Below are 11,244 nucleotides of genomic sequence, written 5' to 3'. Positions count from 1 at the left end.
AGGTGGAACAGGGTGAATCTTCCTTCTCTCCCAAAAGGACATCAACCCGGCAGCTCCCTCTTTTCCCTGAAAATTATTTAAAGGATTTTTGAACTGTATTTTCCCACTACTGTGATTCTGGAAGAACACTTCTTCTACCTATCATACCTTTTATTTGAAAGCCTCTCCTTTCCTTCCGGGGTCAAGTATTATATATAACTTTAGAACTCCAAAAAATTCAAGGATGTGGTTCAACTCTTTCCTTTTTAAAATAATAAACGGCGCCCAAAAGCACGTCTGAACTGGGACCCAGAGTGTTTTGCTCACAAGCAACTGTTCTTTAAAGATCAAGGTAAGATTTTGAGAGACCCCAAGAGATTAGCTCCGTAGCCTCTCTGCCTTCCCCATGCAGGCGTGGAGAGGGGGGAGGAAGGGGGAGCGGGGGCGGATCGCGCCCAGCACCCCAAGCGTTAACCGCAACCGAAAGTCTACTCCGCGATTGGCCGAATACCGGGAGAAGATCTGGTTTTCGCAGTCGCAGACCAATGAACACCTCGAGTGGGAGGGTTTGAAGATACTAAGGAGTTTTCCCCCCTTTTTATCTCTTCGCTACCCCCTCCCACCCGCTACCCCCCTCCCGATTCTCTACGCCGCCAGTTTGTTAAATTAATGCAGTAAGAAAGTCTGAAGATCTGAGGGAGTCCTGGCCAAAGGAAGATGGGAGAGCTCAGAAAACCGAGATGCATCTGAAGCTTTGGTCTTCTGAGCCCCGAGGGGTAGCCATGAACCCCTGCAGCCCCTGAAACTTGCCTTGGGCTGCCTCTTGCCTGCAGCCCCCGAGCAATGGGACACCTTTCCTGCAGCGATCATAACTTATTCGGCGGGGAACAGAGAACAGGGATTGTAAGGCGACAGCAAACCGGAACGGAGGCAGGAGAACGAGATTCCCAGACTCGGTCGCGATGCGCCAGCCTGGCACACTCTCCGAGCTTTAACTGAAGGCAGCGCCGTCGCCCGCTTTCCCCTCGGCCCGGGCCCCCTCAGGCCAGCCCAGAGTCGTGCAGCCTCGCTCTACCAAGATGCTCTCCAAGCCTCACTGTCCGAGGCCAGCACTCTGATCTCCACAGAAGATTTTTTTCCTTGCATGGAGCTGGCCGTTTAAACAGAAAAACAGCGGTGTAAAAAAAAAAAAGAAGGAGAGGAAGAAGAAGAAAAAGAAAAAGAAAGAAAATATACCCACCCCAAACGCACCTCCCCGGCGCCGCAGGGAGCCACAGACACGCTGGAGTTTAACAAACAGCGGTACTCTTCGCGCTCCTGAAAAGCAGGGCTGGACGCTCTCCGTGGTGCTGAAACGCTTTGCGGCCGCCGCTGTCCGTGGTACCTACAGCCTCCGCGCTTCAGTTTCCCCTGGGGTCCTCCCTCCGCACCCCTATTCCCCGCGACTCCTTAACATCTGGATTATCTTTCCAATCGCGATCGCTGGTTTTGTAAGTGCCAATCTGAAACATTGTTGCCCCCATAACTCGTGGACAACAAAGCACAAGGACCTGAAAAATGTACAGCTTCAATACTCTTCGACTCTACCTTTGGGAGACCATTGTATTCTTCAGGTATGCAATTTTCTACTGACCACCTCGCTCTGATACAAATGGGGGGAAAGAGTACGGAGGCAGACTCTGCCCATGGTTCCCTCATTTGGGGGAGGGGGTGATGTATATACCGCTGCAATCCAGTCCTTCCATCCCCCGCCCCCCTTCACCCCCCTCCCACCCTCTGCCCGCAGGGTGTCTGGCTTGTGCGTGGAGGTCTGAGACAGGCGCTGCTCTGGCAGCTGTTTGCCTGTTTCTTGCGGTTTGTTTGTCTTTCTGCCTGCTGCCCCTGGCAGCACTAGCTCCCGGCCCCCCTGCCCATTAGCTCTCCCTGAGCTGAAGACTTTAAGGGGGATCTTTCAGAGTTACTCAGTTTAATTAGGACTGCATTCTCTCTAACCGCAGTGCCGAAAATCTCAGCCCTCCATCTGGGAGCCAAGTGACAACTAGCGGTGACGGGGAAGGTTGCACTCAAACCCGCTGGACACAAAACATATCATTTTCTCTCTTTTGTTGTTGTTTCCTTTTTCTGCGGGGGTGGAGGGAGAAAAATGGGTTTCTGAGGTTTGGTGCTAGGAAGCAATGGAGTTATGACCTCAGTTCATAAAGCCTTGAACTTGGGTGCAAAGTGGCTCTATTTAAAACAGATTCTGAGGAATATTCCCCCTTTTAAAACTTTGACTCCTTCCTTCCCACCACCCACCTTTCCAAACCCCACTCTGTCAGCAGCAGACCATAAACTCATGGGCAATTCTTTCTTGTTGTTCTTAATTTTTTTCCATCTCTGATTCAGTAAGTTTCCCCCATCCATTGTCTCCTAGGTTAAAATTTTCTGTCTTCGGGCTTGGCGTTCTTATGTTAGAACAAGTGAAAAGTGAAAAAAAAATCTCTTTAGGAAGCACTGAAATAGATAGGCCTTTATAAGTGGGTGCCCCATGCCATCTTCATAGATAGTCATAATAAATTCCATTCATATGAACTGAAAACAATCACTCCTCTTCCACGACCTGCAGGGATCATTAATCTTCCGTTAGATGCTTGCTTCTCATGTTCTACAATGGTACTGGCTTAAAAACATTTTAAAACTCCCACTTCAGTCCCTTTAAAAACTAAGTGAACCCCGAATGCCACCCTCTACCACCATTAAAACCAGCAAATAATTCTTGTTTTATTACCCTCTGTATGAATCATTAGTTTCGCTAATCTGTCAGCTGGTTTATGAAAATGAATGACACCTCGCCAAAAATTCTAAATCGCTATACGTGAGCTTCTCTTCCTTTCCTCCTCCTGAGATGAAGAAAAGCCCCTTCCTTCTGTGAGATTACCAGTGCTAAAACTTCTCATCTCTAGTGCGAGTAATCCTTTGACAGGCCACTATCCTGACCCAGCTCAGAATGTAAATAGTCAAGAAGTCAGATAGAATGGAAAAAGTATAACCATTCATGGGCTGGAGAAATTTACCTATTTTATGGGTGGGAAAGCAGGAAGTATTTTATTAATAATATCAGATTCTTTTTCCCCTTTATTCCTAGTAGAACTGTGAACTGCTGTGGAGAAGGGGAACTTGGTAATATTGATATGCAAATTGATTCTCTGTTTGTCTTACTAAAGACAGGACTGAAGTAGCGAGATTAAATAGCAAATTAATAGAACCAAGCACACCATTCCACCCGCATTCCTTTTTTCTGGATGAACAGGAGTCAGTGCTTTATTTTTCTTTCTCAAACATTGTCTTTCATAAAAGGGAGACTCAGTTTAGGTCTGCATGGTAATCATTCTGATAAGGCCCAGAACCCAGTGTGTTAATTCTTCAAGTAAACTGGTGGTGGCCTGTCAGGAAGTGTCACTTTGCTAAGCTTTCCCCTACATAGGTGAAGCAGCACATGTGTCACACTGGATGCAAGATGTGATCCCATATGTTTACAGAGAAAGAAGAGCATAACTCAAGGGAGCTAGAAAGGTGGTGGCACCACTGTACCTCCAGGCCCAGCAGCAGCTACCTTGTTTGAGGGGTGCTTATTTCTGAAACATAAAATAAGAACTAAACTATGGACACGCTCTTAGCAATTGTTGAGAGAGATGGAAAAAAGTCACAAGAATGTAAATGGAGTAGATTGTTTTTGTTCAGCTGGTATTTTCATTTCTAATTCACTTTTAAATTTTTAGATGAAAATACAGAAGCATTAAGGTCTAGGAACTTAATAGAATGTGGGGTAAATAAAGGCTGACCCTTCCTTATCAGAGTCCATGTAAATAACTCCTTCATCCTCGAATGGACAGGCACGGCTTTAGGGATGAGCCAATCCAATCATCTCAGGCACCCAGGTACTCCTTAGATTAAATGACGTCAGTTGCTCACCTTACTGAGAAAATATGGAGGCTGCAAAAGCTCTTGGTTACAGAGGTGCTGCTGCATTGGCATGGAACCAGAGAAACGGCAGTAACAACAGTGACACAAACAAAATATCAATAGAAATGAGTGAGGCCAAAATCTCACAGATATCAAATGCAGAGAATAAATAAGGGCCTTAGAAAAGGAGGCTAGCGGTCCTAGGAGGCCACCAGCATTGTGCAGTGTCCTCACAAGTAAAAGAGATAATATGGCTTAAGTTTCTGCTCCAATATTTCAGAAGCCTGGGGTTCTAAAATTCTTATGTCACATCCAAAGATTCAATAACTTAAGTTTTATTTCATTTTAGGGATGGAGCCTTATATCAAGGCAGACCAAAAATAATAGACATACTTTTTTCTAATAATGGAATCACATTAATTTCAAACTGCCTTTTAAGATGCCAAAGGGAACTAACTTGACTTCAATCCCCTGATCCTTTGCAGAGGCTAGGACAGACCCAGAAGGACTACAGCATCCTCTTGCCTTCTTGGAACATAAGAGTCCCACCAGGTGTAAACCGTGCTGCTCGGCCCCTGTGCTTGTGGCTTCTGGGGCGAGTTCTTTGTTCCAAGGCTGCCCTGTGCCTCACAGGATAACAGGCAGCATCAATGGGCCCAGGAGCGTGCCTTTGCTGCCCTCCTCCCCCAGTCACGACAACACAGAAAGCCTCCAGACATTGAAGATAGCTGTGGGGAGCAAGGGAGGGGAACAAAATCATGCGAACTTTGGAATCACCCTATAAAACGACCAAAATTTTAATGAGATGCTCTGATGTATTAACTGTAATGAGGAAGACTCACTTTCTTTAGAAAATTCCCCTTTTGAACTGGAAAAGCGCTTCAGTGAAATCAAAAGGGACCTAGCTTGGGCCCTCAGGGACATTTGGGGAATTTACTCTTGAGGACGCCTTATGAAAGAGGTTGCAACAACACGGGGCAGTGAAGAGCACAGGCTGGCTGTGATTCCAGCAGCCTTGCTTCTAGAGTCAGAAGGGGGTAAAGTCAGGGCCGACCCGTGGGTGGCTGTCCCAAAAGATGGCCCACATCTGCATCCTGGCCCAGCAGACGAGTGTTTGCGCAGGGCGTTGTACTGAGCATGGCTCTGACTCTCCTGTGAGAGGTCATCAGAATCTTGTGGGGAAGATGCTCCTATCCATGGTAGGCTCAGGAAGAATATGGCAAGTACGTCGTTGCAGACATGGTGAAATCATAATAATAAGTAAAGCTCCCCTGCCGAAAGGTGACTGGGCTTGCCTTGAAGGGCCCCTTCTGGCTTCCTGACCTCGACGGTGGCCAGAGCAGCAGGCGACCACCTGATAGGCTCTTCCAGAAAGCGCAGCACTTCACACTGGCTCTTACCTGCTGCATATTGGGCACTGCGGAAAATATCTAGGAGTTTCTGAAAGAGGCCAGAGAGGGACTTTTTCCTAAGGAAAGAAGTGCAGCAGGCAAGTCTGCATCAGAGCCACTCAAAATATCAATCAGTTCACCCTCTTTGGGGGCTTAGGAACCTTAAGAGGAAATAAAGAAAATGACAGATTTTTGTTCCCAAGTGACAATATAGACAGGGAACCAAGGCTGGTAAATGGGGTTATGAATCAGCATATAACATCTGCACATTTGCAAAACTGGTAATGACCTCTCAGGGACATTTAGGGAATTTCCTTTTGAGGCTGCCTTATGAAAGAGCTTGCGGCCAGGCAGCACAGTGGAGAGCGCAGGCTGGCTGTGAGGTGAGAGCCCCCGCTTCCCCAGGCAGCTCCGCTCCCACCCTACAGCACGGCCGAAGCAAGTCTCCTTCACCGTGTGTATGCAGTTTTCAACTCAGATGACCGGATCTAAGCCTTGTAAGTTCCCTCCAGCCTCTGCGGCACTCTTGATCAAGGGCAGGGACCCACAGAGGCTTGGGTGAGCTGGCACCAGCGGTGGCTGCCTCCACTTCTCCCCCAGCACGCACTTATCACGTGCTGAGTCCCAGCCAACGCCAGGCTCCATGCGGGGATGGATGTCGTGATCGGGATCCCTGCAGGAAAGGGAGACACGGCCTTTTCCTTCAATGGCGCATTAACGACCCTTTTCCCTTGCTCCAGGGCCTGCGGAGGGCCCTTACAGCAGCCAGTGTGCACATTTTTGTACCGCGCCACATTGATGTGAGCATCATTAACTTTATTTCTTTCATCAGCTGGCAAAAGCCAGAATGATTTTGTAGATGGATGGCACTGTGCTTTTCTGCAGGCTTTAAAGTGCGCTGTAGGCAAAGAAGCCTTGGCCCAAACAGACCTAGGATCCAGAGCTTAACTACTGGCGTTACCCTTATAGGCTTCCGTGGTCTTCCTGGCCCTGGCTCTCTCCACCTGTAAAGTGAAAGGATCCCACCAGTTACTCTCTAAAATCATGTTTAGCTTGCCATTTCAGGGTTATCTTCTTCCAATTTCTTTTCCATAAAGCAGTTTTTGCAACAACGATTGCGACAGATTTTAATTATCACAAAAAAAAAAAAAAAAAAAAACAGGTACACCCAGGCTTCAGAAGCTGAAAGACTTAAAGTCCTCACTAAACCACTCAGACTTGGGAGAGCAACGCTGCCCCCTGGGCATGGCTGTGGACGGATACCACAAGCATGTCAGTGTCCCCTCCCCAAGAGGTCCAAGAAATGCTTAGCATGATTAGAAACATCAAGCCTGATCACTGCCCTCATCGTCTGAGAAACCAGCGAAGCTTCTATTTTTTATTAAAATTTCTATTTAGCATTTACTCCCTGCATGAAGCTTGTATTTTTAAGATTATGAACTAAGCCCTCTTCTTCATTAATTATCCCCCCTCATTATTCACCAAAAGATAGATAACCCTCAGAATGCTTAAATCACAGCCCAAGCAATATCACCACACTGAGTTGACCCAAGAAGAAGCAAAATTAAAGGCATATAATGCTTTTTAGTCCACCCATAGAGCTTCGTCAGAAGTAAATATGCAATATGTTAGTCCCTGACATTCTTTGACAAGACTCTGAGTCTTCATTATCATTGCATGAGCCTCCTACGTACTCAGGGACCCCATATTGGGGAATATTAGACTTGATTTATTCTATGGAGCTCCAAAGGAAGAACTGGGGTAAACTGGCAAATGTGTTAACACGCACACAAATTCTACTCTAGTGGAATTCAGAACCTTCTAGGAGATCTGGCAGTGGCACCATGACTGACTGCCTCAGTGGTACAGACAGTCCCTACCAGGGGAGATATGCAAGAAAAGCCAGAAACTTATCCCCCACCCAAGAGGAAGGCAAAAGAAATTCAAGCTTCTTTTGTACATTAAGATTTGTGATTTGCTGCAGAAAAATAAGTGAAATGCAGGTCAGAGACAGATCTGTATGATATCTATGTTTATTCCCAAATTATCATCTGATCTAACTTCTCTGAATCATGCCATGTGCCTTGAAATGGGTTGGATAATAAATGAATTGGACATAAACACACAGTGTGACAAATATATATATATATATATGAAATCACATTAGCTATGTAAAAGCCTGGCTTTAGGAAATGAGCAGGGCCTCTGAAGAAACCAGAAGGACCCATCAGAAATGCCAAGGACTACAGCAAGGCCATGGGCATGGCCAGTCTCATTCACACAGCTGATGGCCTCTGCCCTGAATGCCAGCGAATCCCCATCAACCACAACCTAACTCACAGCCCAGATCGCCATGGGGCCAGCCAGCAAGCCCATTCAGAAGCACATTAGAAGAAAACAACATGCTGCACTGTGGAGCAGGGAGAGCTTATCCCCGCAGTGCTTGTGCTTAGGGACACAAGCCCTTAGGAGGCATGCTGAGGCCCCAAAAGCTTTTGAAACTATGTATAAAGGACTCCTTTGTAGTTTCCTGGAGTTGATATTGTCAGGGACTTCTGAGGCAAATTCAGTGCAATTAGATTACCACTTTCCGCCTTTGAATTTGGCGTTTTCAGAGTCCATTGCTAAATGAGTTTACCATCTTAACAGGGAGCCGCCAACACTGGTTAACCCCCACCATGAAATGGGCAGCAGCTCCTGGACAGCAGCCTCTCACCTCCCAACAACCTGGGCAGCCACAGCCCCTGAGAGAATGAGCCCCTGCTGCTAGCCTTGCCAGCTGCCTCCACAGCTCCCAGCCTGCTCTCTGTCTCTGAACCCTACTTTCCTGAATCACTGAGTCACTGAATGTAGCAGCAGGAAGGGCTCTGAGCACTTCTAGAATTCAACAGCTCTCAAAACCAGCTGTGACGGCTTTATCAAAGATGCAGGTCCTAAAAAATGTATTAAGAGGGCAGATATTATATGAGGTCTTCTTCCAATAAACTAACAATAATAATTATAAATAAGAGGACAGGAGGAGGCTGTTGGGGGCCATGGGTAGGCGTATGGCATAGACTGTGATGAAGGTTTCAAGGGGGAGACTCTAAGCTTAAGTGGTGCACATTAAATATGAATGGTTTCTCTATGTCAATCATATTTCAGTAAAATGGTTTTTAATTAAATAAATTTGGTGATAGAGTGCTTACTCAGCATGCACAAGTCTCCCAGTTCTGCAAAAACAATAGTGACGAAGTAAAATTCTGATTCCTAATGTCGTACCAGACTACCCAAACAGAGTTCTTCCAGGAATGGGACCCAGTAACCAGCAATGTTAACAAAAGCCTGCAAGCTCTTGCTTTTGCTTTTTCTTTTTAAATCTTTTACTTATTTGGTACAGGGCCTGCTACAAAGCTCAGATCCATAGTGATCCTCCTGTCTCAGCCTCCCAGTGCTGGGATTGCAGGTGTTTACCACCATGCCCGGTTTTGGTGGCCAGCTTGGCACACCCAGGGTTCTGAGGCCAGCATGGCACGTGGTACCAGGGATCAAACCTGGGTCTTTGCACTTGCCAGGCAGGTACTTAGACTACTGAGCTATCTCCCCAGCCGTAAGTTGTTGCTTTTCAAAGTCACCATACAGAGAAATTGCAGAGAATGTCACACACACACACACACACACACACACACACACAACCCCTTTACTTTGCATACAAAGAAAAGATAACTGAATTCCTCAAAGTTACAAGGTGGCAGAGCTCCCAAAGCTACACACAGATGCAAACTCTCCATCTTCATGTCAACTTCATGTCCAGCCCTGTATGTCAGCTGTAAAGTCTGTGTGCCCTGACTCTGGCCCTGCACCCTCCACCCTTCAATCCTCACACGCGCTGACCCCGGATAAACACAGACACTCAAGTTGCAAGAGTGTTCTTCAGAGAACCGGCCATCCCTACACTGGTCCTGCCCCAAAACCTCATCCCACAGCCAGGAATGCTGACAGGCTGCCCACAGACAAGGGCACCCAAGGGAGAAGCCTATTTCCCAGCCTCCAAGGTCCTTGACACACAGCAGTAAGAATCTGCTGGGATTGCCGGAGGACGTGGACCCAGACGGAAGGAGGGAGTCGCTGATTTCTTTCTCCAAAGGTCTCACTACGTAACCATCCTTCTGTGCACACTGTACATCAGCCTCACATCATTCCAGGCTTTCTAGGACTCCTGGATGTCCAGAGACCACTGCTCCATGCTACTACTTGCCGACCCCAGGACCATATCCTTCCTTCTTCTCTACCTGACCTGTCTGCTCTTCCACCATGCATGTCAGCCTCCTATGCTGCTATGACCTTTGGCCTTTTGAAAGCTACATGCTTATTGTGATGTGCTCCCTTCTGCAACACCCTTGGGCTCCCGAGCAGTGTCACAAGACCACAGCAACCAGGCTGCCAGACAGCTCCTCAGTATTCATGCAGTTGCACTGTGTGCAGTGTTCCACATCCACAAGCCTGCATGAGCTATCTGAGCAGCTCTTAAAAGATAAATTAAGACAATGGTTATTAATTATGCCCATTTTAGAGCTGAGAAAACTGAGGCTTGGAGAGCCAGGGTGACTTGGTTTTTGACAATAGCAAGTAGCCATGCTGTAAATATCAGGGTAAATCCAGATTTCAAATACAGACCTCCTTGATCTGAGCTCGCCATGTTGATGTACACTGCATAGCAAAACTGCAACCCTGTGAGTTGGTGGAGACATCAAGCTGGTAGCCCTGCCCCTCTGCCAGTGGACCATGAGAGGGAAAGAAGCTTCAAAGAGAAGAGCTGGGGATTTCCCATCAGGCCTTGGGTAGGACAGAGCCATATTCTTCCCACTCCAAGCCAGATAGCCATTTCTTTCTCTGTTCTCGATCATTTTCAGTTATACAACATACACGAACAGTCTCTTTCTATGAAGTCCCAATACTAGACTTAAGCCTGAAATTCCCTGTGATAAGAACCTCCATGTCAATTATTTAGCTACATAACATATTACACATGTATTACATGTATACGTATCTTCACACATACATGTAACTACATCCTGTCATCTTGCAGAATCATGCTGCTCATATAGCTCCACAGACTGTCTTCTTCACATCAATAGGTACATATTACTCTGCCACATTCTTTTAGCCCCCGCAGAACACTTTCTCCATTTCCTCTTGTATTAGTACATATTTGTGATACACAATACACATATTCTTCTCGGAGACCTGGCACATACACCTATCCCACTTCGGTGATTTTCCCTCCCCTTCCCTCCCTCCGTCACTCACATCCCCGCCTCTCCTTGCCTTCTCCATACTGTCTAGCTTCCTGTTTCCTACCACCTTTCAATGCTGCAGAGCATTTTATGCTATGGATTTCCTAGCGGATTCTCGCCGTCGCCCTATTGATGGGCATCGATGTGTTTTCTCTTTTTTCTAGCGCAATCAGTGCTGGAATAATCAGTGTTTGTGCCTCTTTGTGAACATATGTGCCACTTCCCCAGTCAGCTAACAGAAACGAGCGACGGCGTGGCTGCTGCACAGAGCGTGTGCATCTTCCGTATGACCAGATATCCCTTTTTTCTCAGTCCCCTCTCATTATGCCCCATCTCGGCCCAGGTTGCAATGACTACCAAGAGCAAACATTTGCATTTGTTGAGTGTATATTGAAAGCTAGCTACTGTGCTACCAACACCAGGTCTCACAGCATAATTCTTGCAATAACCCTAAAATGTAAGTATTGGTGTATCTGTATTGTATGGTTACAGACAGGGGTACAGAGGTGATGACTCTTACCCACAGTACAACAAGCAGGAAGGAGGATGGCCAGGACTCGAAACAGGTCTGACTACAGAAACTACTCTCTTAACAGTTCCTCTGCCACTGTTGAGATGGATGAAGAAGTTGTAAGAGGTGTATTTGTCTCTCCACA

The 11,244-nt window shown here is 46.7% G+C and overlaps 1 protein-coding gene across 3 annotated transcripts in view; it reads left to right on the top strand.

Annotated features, from left to right (window-relative positions):
• The first annotated feature begins 1,245 nt into the window (after positions 1-1,245).
• Positions 1,246-11,244, top strand: part of Glra1 (glycine receptor alpha 1) — a 100,915-nt gene continuing 90,916 nt past the window's right edge. For 2 of the 3 annotated variants that reach the window (XM_004629372.3, XM_004629370.1), the window contains exon 1: positions 1,253-1,592. Coding sequence is in view for 2 of the 3 variants with exons in the window: in XM_004629370.1 (XP_004629427.1) it covers positions 1,537-1,592 (56 nt within the window). In the remaining variant the exon portion in view is untranslated. Of the gene's footprint in view, positions 1,593-11,244 lie in introns of all 3 variants that reach the window. The other variant, XM_004629371.1, reaches the window with a different exon arrangement.

Source organism: Octodon degus, unplaced genomic scaffold, assembly GCF_000260255.1.
Source record: "Octodon degus isolate 3935 unplaced genomic scaffold, OctDeg1.0 scaffold00029, whole genome shotgun sequence".
Lineage (NCBI taxonomy): Eukaryota > Metazoa > Chordata > Mammalia > Rodentia > Octodontidae > Octodon > Octodon degus.
Note: the sequence above shows the minus strand (reverse complement) of the source record. Positions and strands in the feature narration are given on the sequence as shown.